This window comes from Artibeus jamaicensis, unplaced genomic scaffold (assembly GCF_021234435.1).
Source record: "Artibeus jamaicensis isolate MK-2021 breed Jamaican fruit bat unplaced genomic scaffold, CSHL_Jam_final contig_1998, whole genome shotgun sequence".
Lineage (NCBI taxonomy): Eukaryota > Metazoa > Chordata > Mammalia > Chiroptera > Phyllostomidae > Artibeus > Artibeus jamaicensis.
In genome coordinates, this window is record NW_026521407.1 from 13,392,533 (window position 1) to 13,406,040 (window position 13,508).

General features: G+C 37.1%; 1 protein-coding gene across 2 annotated transcripts in view; it reads right to left on the reverse strand.

Moving 5' to 3' along the window:
* Positions 1-13,508, reverse strand: part of NSF (N-ethylmaleimide sensitive factor, vesicle fusing ATPase) — a 137,575-nt gene that overhangs the window by 58,332 nt on the left and 65,735 nt on the right. For both annotated transcript variants that reach the window (XM_037163648.2, XM_037163649.2), the window contains exon 9: positions 11,241-11,440. In XM_037163648.2, coding sequence (XP_037019543.1) covers positions 11,241-11,440 — 200 coding nt within the window. The remainder of the gene's footprint in view (positions 1-11,240; positions 11,441-13,508) is intronic.

Here is a 13,508-nt window from a genome sequence, read left to right on the forward strand (position 1 = left end):
TCTAGTCATGGTTGCTGTCCACGCAAAGCTATTGGAAATGCATTCTTGGAATTCTGCAAATGCATCCCAGAACCTCTTATTCAATAGCCATAAAAAAAACATATTATGCATGATGAAAGTAAACAGTTCAACATACAACTAACTGTTTCTTTACACTTATTTCTTGTCTCACTATTTGAAAGAATTCTTATACTTATCAGATGCTATTCTTAAGTCAGTGGATGGCAACTCCCTCCCATTTTCCCTGACTTTTGGTGAGGGGATTGTCCCAGAAACAGTGGGTTTAATGTTCATTTGCTTGTCAGGTTATGTAGTTAAATGGTAGCTCCACCCAGAGGTCCGCTAGGGATTCGGGAGATGGGGACAGGAATTGAGCATGATTCACATTCCGTTGTACCACATGAAAACAGACGATTTTCTCCTAACAGTCAAGTGAGAATAGAGACAGCTTAGAAAAAGAACACAGTCGGGAGGAGGTGTGCTGTTTCTTCTGCAGAGTGATTCCTGTTTTAGTTTATTAAATATAGAGTCACTGTCTAAATAAATTAGTTTATATATTTAAAAACTCTAATAGATGCAAATACTTTTAAATGCCAATGATTGATTAGGTTAAGTTAAATGGACCCTCTAACCATTTATCTTTAAGTAATTAAGTCTTATTAGAAACTAAGAAACAAAAGTTAAACAAAAACATTAGGAATTAACATAACAGGTGAAAATAAACATAACCTAAATAAATATGACAATATATGGATAATATAAGATGGGCCTAATGAGATTAAGGATTAAATATGGTTGGTATTCATTAAACATCTGGCAAGGATATAATCTTTTTTAAAAATAGGTTTTTAAAAAACTTATTATAAAAGTATTTGAAGTTAGCTGAGCAAAAGTTGTAGGGCTAAGTTAAAAATAAACTATACTATCACCTAAAGATATCTGCTATTAACATTCTGCAAATTAATTTCTGTATTTTAAATTTATTTTAATTACAAAATTGGGAACTCGATGTATATAGTATTCTCTTGGATGTTAACTATTCTTTGAAAACAATTTTAAATGGTTATTTTTGTTTCTAATTGCAAAATACATGATATTATAAAAATTTGGAAAAATACCAAAAAAACCCACAGAAATCACAATTACCTAAAATTCGACTAGCTAGAAATAACTAAGGTTATTCATTTGATGCTATGTAAATAATTAGTACCCTGCTTTTTTTCAGTTCAGACATTACCTTAAGCTCTTTCCCATGCCTGTAAACTATACAATGTGATTTTTAATGGTTCCATATTTCATTGTATGACTGGTTTTACAGTTTAACTCTCCTACTCCACATTAATTCCTTAGTACAGATACTTAACAATGTCTAAGTTTTCAGTATTATGTGTGCTGTTGCAATGAACTGCAGATAAAATGTTTTATCAAAAGCAGGAAGAGAAACAGTTCCAAAAATGACCTGAAGGAAATTAGACTGGGTCTAAAACAAATATAAATATACAGAGTTGTTTTTCTCTTTTTTAAATCAAAACCAGATAAAAAACTGTTTCATGAGCAATTCCACTCCTTAGTTTACAGCAACTCTACTCCTAAGTGCCCCAAACTGGAAGCAACCCAAACGCCCTTTCATGGGTGAATGGATAAACAAACCACGGTACATCTGTGTGAAGGAATACTACTCAACAATAAAAAGGGATGTCTGATACACGCAACAACTTGGATGAGTCTCAAAGGCATAGTTATACCAAGTGGAGGAAGCAAGTCTTGAAAGGTTACGACCTTCTCAAAGAGAAAAACCCACAGGATGGAGAACAGATCGGCAGTGACCAGAAGCCACAGGCACAGGGAGAGTGACCACGGACATCATGAGGGAATTTTGGGGGGAGATGTAAATGTTCTGTATCTAGATTTTAGCAATGGTTACATAAAACTATACCTGCTAAAACCTGCTAAAATTCATAAAACTGTATACCAGAAGAAAGTCAATTTTACTTCATAATAATGAACAAAAACATAGAAAAAATATAATATATTATTCATATTTGGAGTACTATTCATTCTTTAAGGCACTACTATGTAAGGTTATTGATAGTCATGTGCTCATTAAGGTTTCCAAAATTTAACTAGGTATTATTTTTTTCTTCCTTAACATTACCTACAAAATTGTTGTCCTTCTACAAGTGATTTAAAAACTAAATTCAAATCTGAAAAAATTAATTTCTCATATCATCGTAGTTATTGAACACATGTCTGATGATAAATGATAGCTTGCCATTTTTTAAAAAAATTCAACACCAAAAACTATTCAAGACTGAGAATGAGGGATTGGAACTACAACCTTAGCCTGTTACCCTACATAGCAGGGTAACACTTCTATATAGTAGGGTCTTCGGTTCAAAACAAGCAGATGCCTGTTTGTGACTAAAAATTTTGGGATTCTACATTACTTTTATAAACATTTTTATTCGAGGTTGTCCACCAACAGAGCATGAGACAAAAAGCTGCTACAACGTGTGAACGGTGCTGTCAATGTCCTTACGTTGCCACTGGAGTCATGACTTCCTTCCAGGCCAACCTCAAAAATCATCTCCGTGGAAGGGAAGCCAGAGACAATAGGAACACTGTGTTTGCCTAAGTGATCACAGGAGCAATCTGTCCCAAACATAATTCAGTACAGTTCTGACCTTTTCAGAGCCTTACTAATCTTGTGACCTGTCATCAGGTCCCTTCCCCCAACTTGGTCAGCAGAGTAACATCAATTTTTACAGGTGTGCTACTTAAATAAAGCCAGGTTCCCACTGCAATAAGTTAGGAGTCAGATAATGTCAGAACTAATGTTCACAGATTAATATAGCTGAATCATCAATAAACCCCTAACCAAAGAGTCTAAATTCCCTCAATGCAATCCTCTTTAATTTGCTGGCTTCTAGCTCTGTCCCTACCATCTGAAAAGTCTGCCCCCACAGAAACAGAGCTGATGCTGCCGAGCTCCTGGCAACAGCCTTCGAAAACCACTGTTCTATATTTAACTAGTCTGACCTATATGCAAGTGCTCATCTCTGTCAGCCTGGACGGGCCAGAACCACAGAGGTAAGGCTTTTCTTTATTATGTAACACACACACACACACACACACACACTCCATGGGGTCATTAGCTGAGCATACCAAGCCTTTTCTGGATGGAAGAATTGAGAAAGGTATAACTGAAAAGGCTGGCTATGATTAACACCTACCTAGAAATTCTTTCCAACTCAATTTTATCATTAATAGTGTTGTATTTAAACTGCCTGCAAGTTTATTTATAAAGATTAATATCTCATGACATTTTTCCTTTAGATTTTATTTATTTTCAGAGAGGGGAAGGGAGGGAGAGAAACAACAGTGTGTGAGAGAAACATCAGTTGCTTCTCGAGCACCCGCAACCAGGGACCTGGCCTGCAGCCTAAGCACGTGCCCTGACTGGGAACTGAACTGGTGACCTTTTGTTTCACAAAAGGTTTCACAGACCTTTTGTGGTCAGCCACACCAGCCAAAGCATGAATTTTTTTTTTTCCATAGAAGTCTTCCACAGACCAAAAAGAAAAATATATTAAAATAAAATAAAATAACACTCATTTTACAATTACCATACAGATCCACTGGGTTTTTAAATAAATCTTAAGCTATATTATGCTATTTCAACATTCTAGAAATTATGTCATCAGTATTCACCAATTCTCAACTATGCTAAAAAAAGATTAAAGAAAAGAGAGATGATGAAGCTGCTCAGAACGATGCAGTAGTGAAACAGATACCACTATGACATCGTCCCTCAGTTTTCTCAGTGTTGTCCAAAGTACCACATTATCTTTGGAGGAAACACCATCCACCAGCCTTGTTGCCTGAGTTTAGTTTTAAGTGAATACGCTGAGAACTCGGATGTTTTAAATTCCCTGGCCATAATGGCAGAAACAAACAGACAAAGAAAACCGATAAAGATACTTCACAATTACATGAATCCAAAGTTCAATGCACAGAGTGAGATAGCAGCACTTGAGACTCTAATGAAGACAGTGAAACTGATCACTAAAGTCAAGCCTCAGACTACATGCCTTCAGATGATGATATTCTATGTGAAGTTTTCTCAAACTCAAGAAGGAGTGAATATATTTGTAAGGCCAAAAACAATATGACATTTTCATCCAGTTACTTATTCACAAAAAGACTTCAGTGTGCTGTACTGTGACAAGAAACTAGGCTGCCTCCTTTTTGTAAAAGGACACATGGCATTATTTCACCATCTTTTATTTCAGCCGTGCATCAAATTTCCTTGTTATGGTTTCTAAGTAGACATGTGCTGAAGGTGGGGACTATGGAGAGATGACCAGAAACAGATGACACAGACGTAAAAAACTGGACTGACCATTCTAAAAGGTGAATACAAATCTAAAAACAGAAATGTTTCGCAATTACGGAGTGTGTGATGGCCATCCTCTCTTCAACTAAATTATGAGCCAAAGAGTAAAAAAAAAAAAAAAATCTTCAAGTACTATGTCTTGATGATGCAAGTGGAAGAACCTGAAGTAATGATAAGCTATTAGACATGTATGTGAAATTCACAAGCAGTACACACAAGCCCACACATGACAACTGATGAACAGTTGAGTTAGTGAGTTACATTCAAAAGTTCCTGCCCATTTTGGGTATGTATAATATGCCTTCAAAACCAAGAAAATATGGAATAAAAATTTGATTTGTTGTATTTAAGCTCTTATTAAAATATTTTAATAGATTTCCACTTCTCTTTAATCTTGCATTTGTAAATTATTTATAAAATAACTTTAAAATAATTTTTTAAAAGTTCTTTCAATCCAGAGAGTAAATGGTACTGACTATTTTTCTTGGTATACTGAGTGTTAAAAAGACATTTGAAGCAGAAAATATTGTAGTACTAGGGATCAACTGTATAACTGAATTGGTTCCCGGACTGTCTGAAAAGTTTAGATCAGTTACTGAACTTGCACCATCCACCAGGATCCATGCCTGTTAGAACCAAAGTGGCGGAAAAGGCAGGAGACCTGAACATGACCAAGAACTTAATGGGACATAGAGAAGCAAGGGGGAAAACCCTCTAGTGTAAAATGGAAATAATTCAGTGCTCAACAAGCAGACTTGAAACATTAAAGGGTTGCTATAAAGACAATATTAAACGTTTACTTTTACTATCAACAAAAATCAGAAAAAGGAAGAACTATAGTAGATTAGATTTAGTAAATCTTACTAGATTTAAGAGAAAATATTAGATGCTAGGTTATGTTTCTGCTTTCTCTCCCATTACAAGTCGGGCGGCAATCAACATCTTGATACACATCATTTTGTGCACAAGTTCATGAGTGTTTCTCTGGCACAGCTGTCTTGAAATAGGGCATGGGGCTTATGCATCTTCATTTCTGTAAGGGGTTGTCAAATTAATCTGCAAGATATGACCCACTAGGTATATTCTAGATTTTACTATGACTAGTAATGTATGAAGCCCTGTTTCTCTACAACCTCATAAACTTTTGCTGTATTAGTCTTTGCAGCCTCCACCAGGCTGTGCATAAAATAATGTCTCTCTCCTTTTCTAATCCTCACCGGAGGACATTTTTTTTGCACTGAGAGAGAAAGAGGAAGCGAGAGAAACACTGATGCAAGAGAGAAGCATCAACTCGTTACCTCCCATATGGGCCAGGACCAGGGATCAGTACTTGAACCAAGGATCAAATCTGCAACCTAGGTATGTGCCCTGACTGGGAATTAAACCTGCAACCTTTCAGTTGCAAGACTTCCAAGCCACATTAGCCAGGGATAATATTTCTTTTATTATGCATTTTCCTGAGCACCTTTTCATTTGCTTATGTTCAGTTGGCTTCTTCCTCTGAGAATTGCCTGTTCATATTTTTTTGCCAGTTTTTTTAAAGGATTTTTCAAAGATTTTTTATTTATTTATCTTCACAGGGGAAGAAAAGGAGAGAGGGAGAGAAATATCAACGTATGGCACCTCTCGAGCACCCCCTGCTAGGAACTGGCCTGCAACCCAGGCATGTGCATTGGGTTCATTGGGTTCCCATGCACTGGGAATTGAACAAGCAACCCTTTGGTTCACAGGCTGGCACTCAGTCCACTAAGCCACACCAGCCAGGGCAGCATTTTATTTTATATTTTTACAGAGAACCACTGATCTCAGCATTTATAGAATCGTCTGTTCTTTCTCCTCTGATTTGTATAATATCATCACTCTTCATATAGTAACCTCTTCCTGAGTTTATTGTTTCCTTGGTCTGTTTTGCATAAATATAGTACACTGTCTCAATTTTTATAACTTTCCAGTAAATCTGGATATCTGATGACAAAAGTCTTCACTACTCTCCAAAATTTTCATAGCTTTGAAATTTTCATGGCTTTCAAAGCATCAAAACAAAACAAAACAAAAGACTAAGTGTCAGATTCCAAAAAGTTCCTCTTAGACCTGATTGAAAAAGCACTGAATTTACAGAGTAATACGGGCAGAGCTGTCATTTTTACGATGTTGTCAGTATTCCCACATGTAAATATGTTCTATTTTACCATTTATTACCTCTCTAAAAAATTTTATTTATTTATTTATTTTTAGAGAGAGGGGGAGAGAGGGAGGGAAACATTGATACTCAAGAGAAACATCAATTTGTTGACTCTTGTATGTGCCCCAACCAAGGAACGAACCTGCAACCCAGGCATGTGCCCGAACCAGGAACTGAACTGGTGACCTTTTAGTGTGCAGGACAACGCCCAACCCACTGGGTTACACATGTCAAGGCAGCTTCAAAAAAAAAAAAAGATTAAAAAAATGTTTATAATTTTTCCCTTCAGTTTCCCTTTGAGGCTGAATCCTAGGTACCTTATCTTTGTTACTCCTGTAAAATTTTTATTAAAGCTATATTTTCAACATCTTGACATTTTCTTTGTCTTGTTATTCCCTTCTTGCCTTCTAAATAATCTGAATTTTCTTTATTCTTTCCCCATCTTCTCCTCATACTTTGGAAAAGTTTGAGAGCTATACACAATTTTCACATACACATCTGATCTAAAGTTGTATGTTAATTAACATTACTATCTTCTCCCCTAATAATACAAGAATCTTATAAAAATCTATTCCACTTCTCATGTGTTTTAGTCCATGTTTCAGTTCTCAAGAAACCACATTGACCATTATTATTGTTGTTTTATACAGTGAATGCTTCTTACACTTATCTCTTTTAAACTTTTCTATTATGAAGCATGGCATGGGGAAAATTCACAAAACGTGAATGTACCCTTCATTGAATTGTCACAAAATGAGCACCCACATAAGTATAACAAGAGCCCTCCACCATTTCCCATAGGAAAGATAGTCCGACTTTTATGGTAGTCATTTCTCAGTTTCCTTTATACTTTTACTACCTAAGCACGCATTGCTAAACACTACTTTGAACTGTATATAAATGGAATCATCCAGGAAGTATTCCTTCTTGTCTAGTTTCTTTTGTTCAACATTTATTTGTGAGATTGAAAACTGTGTACAGCCATCTTCTGTTTATTTTTATTCCTGTGTAATACTTCTATTGTGTATATATAGGACAATTTACCCACTTACTGGACATAAAATTCTAAGTTGACAGTTTATTCTCTTTTAGCTCCTTAAAAATGGCATTCAACTGACTTCTGGTTTCCGTCATTTCTGTTGAGCAGATAGCCACCAGCTAATTGTTGCTTATTTGAAGGTAATCTTTCTTTATTATCTACTTGCTTTTAAGGATTTTCTGTTTTTGTTTTGTTTTGTTTTCAGAAGTTTACTGATGATTAACTACAGATGTAAACTTCTTTGGTATTTCTCTTGCTTGAAGTCCATATCACTTCTGGAATATATGGACTGATTTTCTTCATCAGTTTCAGAAAGTCCTAAACCACTTTCTCTTTCAATACTGCTCTGCTCCATTGTCTTTCTCCTAACTTTCTGGAACTTTAAAGACTTCTCATGGTGTTTTCTATCTTTCTTCATTTCTCTCATTCTTTGTCTCTGGTTATTCTTGCCTAATGTCTTTCAGTGCACTAATTCTCTCTTCAGGTGTGTCTAATCTATTTAAACCCATCTACTTGAGTTAATTTCATTTCAGTTACTAAATTTCTCGTTCTCATAATTTCCATTTGGCTTTTTTTAGTTTCCAGCGCTCTGCCAAAATTCTCAATCTTGTTTCTCTTTGAATGTGATAAGAATAGTTATTTTAAAAGTCTTTATTTGAGAATTCCAATATCCAGAGGCCTGATTTGTATCATCTTTTGTTTCTTTTTCTTGTTGTGTCTGACTGCTTTTAATTATACACCAGACATTTCATTTCACTTGCAAACTACAGAAATAATTTGAGGCCTTGCATGATATTACTTTCTTCCAGGAAGTATCTACAACTCTGCCAGATGCCTGGGGACATTAGTGACTTAGGAAGCCTCAATCTAACTTTCGAAGCTTACCTATAGCCTCTTTGACAGCATGTCTATTCCTAGTTAACCCTCGCTCCTCAGGTGTAGCCCTTCAGGGTCCCAACTCAAAATGAGGCATGCTCATCGGGGGTTCCCTTTTTGTGGGCCAAGGCCTCTAGCCTCCACCCCTGCTACTCCCCCTGGCCTATCGAAAGGGCAGCATGGCTGACCAGCAGCTAACTCCAGCACTGGCTAATATCTCCAGAAAATCAGTGACCATTTTTTTCCCTTAGCCTCCATATACCAGGGCCTTTTTCTCTGGGCCTCAGTTCTTCTAGATCTCGTAAGTTCTCTGATGCATTCAAGCAAAAAAAAAATTAAATATTTTGTTGAGCTTTTCTGGTAGTCTTCAGTGGCAGACATGATTCGAGTTACCTAATCTGCCACTACCAGAAACAGAAATTCCAGATTCTGTCTGTATCTTCAGCATTTCCATTGCTCACCATTGTTTCTTGCATCCACTGTTTCCTTCTGGGTCCAACTTCCTTCAGTCTCAAGTATTGTACATCCTCCTTCACACTCTTCCCACAAATTTCTGTGACTAATTTTATTAGTCTTTGCTTGAAAAAAACAAAAACAAAACCTCCCTTCTTTATTTCACCTTTATTCCTGAATGAGAATTAAACTGGGTATAAAACTTTCAGTTGACCGTTATTTTCACTTGGCTCCATGAAGATCCCGTTCCACTGTCTTCTGATCTCTCTCGCTATCATTAAGAAGTTTGCTGTCAACATCATGGATCTCCCTTTGTATGTCATCATCGTTTCTTTTTTGCTGATATTGAGATGTTTCTCTCTCTCTCCTTTTTACATATTCCAGTTTTACTACAATGGATCTAAAAAGAACTTTTATTTATTCTATTTGGGCTCACGGTGCTAATGAATATGAGTATTTATGTGCATTATCAATTCTAGAAAATTCTCAGCCATTCTATCATTGAATATTGCTTGTACACTATTCCTTGTATTTGGACTTTTCATTTTAACTCTGTTATCTCAACTTCTCTTTCATACTTTCCATCTGTTTCTCTGTGCTACACTCTGGGTGATTTATTTAGATCTACTCTGTTTATCACTTCTCTCTTCAGCTACCACTAGTGGCATATGTTTAATCTGGTTGCTGAGCTTTAAATTTTGATGATAACATTTTCCATTTGTTGAAGCTATGTTAGCTTCCCCTATGAGAACTTCTTGTGGCCTGGGCTGTTGGAGCACTCCCTGGGGTGTACAGGATTCATTTAAAAATTATTTTCTCAGCTTGTGGGCCCCAGACCATAGATGGAATGTGTGTATTTAAAAAAAAAAAAAAAAAAGACCCTAAGCATTAATCGAGGATCCAAGGTTTAGAATTGCCACGAGAGATTCCTCAGCTCCCAATTCAGAACCCAGGTAGACAGCTAATGTTCTTGTTATTTCTCTGTGCTGATAGGCAGACATTTTCTAGTCCATTCTTTTCATTGAGGACACAACCTCTTTGAAGGTTCCAGAGCCTCGTCCATACCTTCAGTGGGTCCAAGGACTCAGTTTCTGTCCCCAGTGGGTGCTAAAACCCAAACTCACACATCACTAAAACCGAAGCTTCAGCTCACATATTTATTATTCTAAGTTTTAGAGTTTTCTTTCCATTTCCGGAGATCTCCTTTTCTTTCCTGAGAGCTCAATGATGCATTTAAAATGATTTGTTGTATTTTCCCAGCATGTGAAGGGGTTTGGAGAAGGAAGGTTTGCAAGTTGCCTAATCTACCATATTGCCAGAAACAAAAATCCCATGGCATTATTTTTAAATCCTCTGTCAATGAAACAAATATGCAATATTAGTGCATTAGTCTGGGTTTTCCAGTGTAACAAAGATACATCTTTAGTCACCTGAAAATATATAGGCACACATGTAGATCTATGTATCTAGACAGATCTAGATGGAGATGTCTGTTTACCAATCTGCCTAGCTAGCTGTAGAGAAACTAATTATAAGGAACTGGCTAACCCAATTACGGTGGCCGACAGGTCCCAAGATCAGCAGATCTTTCTGTTCTATTTGGGTCTTCAACTGACTGGATGGAGCCCACGCACATCAGGCAGGGCAACTGCTTTCCTCAGTCTACTGATTGAAATGTTGACCTCACCCAGAAATATCCCCCACAGAGACACTCAGAACGATGTTTAACCCAATGTCTGGGCACCCTGAGGCCTAGTCAAACTGACATAAAATTAAGCATCACAATAAGTAAACTCTGATTTTATTTTTAATTAATCTTATTTTTTTCTAAGACCCAAATTAAGCTTGCCTTTGAGACTTAATAACTCACACCTGTCACTCTACCACTGAGCTGGCTCTGTGGTAAATAAGTTAGCTTTCTGCACATGGACCTAACATAAATATAATTCCACAGGTCCCTTTATGGATTTAATTTCTCCCTTTTCCAAAGGATGAGTTCAAGTCTCTGGAAGTACCGTGGAAGAAAAGCATCACCTGAAAACATATTCATGATCTGTTTCTGGGAAACTTCTGGCTTACACAGTCATCTGTCTTTGTATTACGAACATGGGGGTAACGATATCTGCTCGCGGCATGGAAATCCCCCATAATCCTGGCTGAGTGACATAACTTGGTACTAAATGAATCTACCCTCAAGTTTTTCAAAATATAGATTGTACTAACAAGTCTTCTACCATAACTCTGGGTTTCATTCATAATAAACTTCTACTGAGTTATACTTAGGTGAACATTACCCTCCTTTGCTCCTCTTCAGCATCAGCAAAGAGTTTGCGAATGTTAGCCTCTGACTCGCCCACGTATTTATTGAGAATCTCTGGCCCGTTGACCACTTTGGGCTCTCTCGCATTCAACATCTTGCCAATCTGCCGAGCCAAGAGAGTCTTACCACAACCTGGAGGCCCATATAACAGGATGCCTTTAACGTGTTTGCAACCTACAAAGGAAAAGAAAACGTCTTATATCAACTAACTAAAATCCAAGTAAGACATCTAAAGGAAAGTTTTCTTTCCTCTTTGTATGCACATTATGAAAAATACAGTGATTCCATTAACTTACATTAATATCCAGGTGTCACGAATAGAACAAGAATGAACAAGTGAAGCTCTTTTTAAAAAAAAAATTCAGAAACAATTCCCACGCCAGTACCAATATTTGAGAGCAAAAGCTGCTGATTAAAGGTCTTTGGAAAAGTATATTTGAACTACCATTTAGAAAAAATACTTTTAACTCTGTCTCTTTGAACTAAATACCTAATTAGGAACTATTACTTATTTTTCATTATTCCTTACTTCTAAAGTCAGAGGAGAAAAAGAGATCTGTCTTTTGGTAAATTTAACCTAAGACAAATCTATTATGATTCAGTAGGCTATGGAAACTCTATCTTAGTCATGAGAATCACAGGTCTACTCATCATACAAATATTTACTGAAAGACAGTTGATGGTACAGAGCAATCCACAGGATCCGGACGGGTACTGCAAACTGTGGATAAAGTTAAATGTTCTACTTCATGTGGCGAATGCCAAGTGAGGCACATGCTTCCGCAGAGCCACCCAGATGAAGTTCCAAAAGAAGCTTCTTTTCTAGACAAGACTGCTTCATGCCTTAAAGACATCATTAACAGCAAAATAGCGAGACTAATGATCTAGGTGTCCCAGGATTCCTTTAGCCAACTCTACACAAGCATTTCCTCAATTTCTTAAGATCAGGATGACCTGTGCTTTCTGTCTCTCACTCCGGGAATCCCCACCTTTCTCTTAGTGTCTCAGTGCAGATGCATCACTTTTTAAATGAGTTTTTTATTTCTCCTATACAAAAAAAAAACAACCAAAAAACACTGTGAAATGGATCTTCTAATGAATCTAATGAATGATTAGATTTCAGTGTTATACTCAAAACTACAGGTGAAAAAGAAAATCTCTGGATATGGAATATAAATTGTATGTTTTCATAAAAAACAATGTGTTCTCACTTGGGATGAAAGCCTTAAAAGTTATATCTTTAGGAAAAAATTATGACAATACATTTAAAAACTCACATAAAAGACATCATAAGAAACAACCAACTCTACTAGAAATTTTAGATTCTGAGGAGGAAGACTCTTTGGGTTGTCAGTAAGGTTTATTACTTCTGTCATTATGTCAAAAAGAACTCCCTTTTAAATCACTGAGAGCAATGAGTCCTGTGCTTGTGGTAAGCCTTGTAGAGACTAGGGGAACCTAGTGGAAACCCTTGAAGGCTTAACCCTTCACAGCAAATTGCTGTGCTAAGAACGATGGCACAGTAAAACGTGTTTGCCCTTGGCCCACCCTTCAAGCATGAGTGACAGGGAGATGAAGGGAAAAGCCCTGAGCTCCTCTACAGGTCCATCCCACCAAGCACTGCCAACATCCGAGTCACTGGGGTGTACTGATGAGGACCTTGGAACCTGCCTCCTAATCTTCCCCTCCAAGCCAGCAGCTACCATCATGATTTGAAACTATTCCTATATACAAACCACCTGCAGAGGCAAGTGATGAGGGTTAGAAAACAGGTAAAAGGAGAGGGGAGTCAGAAAGAAAAAAATGATTTGCCGAGTAGCTATAAAGTACCAGGCCTGAGCCTCCTCCCCAGTTTCTTAACTTTCTCCAAGTTTATCAACTTCTTCCTAACCACAGTTCCTTCTACACTAAGCCATACTTTCTTTCGAGGACTCTCAACTCATTGGCAATTTTATATTCCTGCAGTACCCATGTTATAAACCCTGAACACAATATGGCTTTATTGCACCTACACACCGGTCACAGAACACAGCCAGACATTATGACACCACGGTGAGGCCATCCTCACAGTTCCATGCAGCCCACATTCAGCTCCACTCTCACTGCTTCCTCAATACCACATGCTATCCTTATTTTTGTTAGTTATCTCCCATTCCCCTTAGTAATTATCTGGATGTTCACCTTTCTTCTCAAGTGCTGTTCTTAAAGATGACCTACATTCTGACTTCACTTTTTTTTTTTA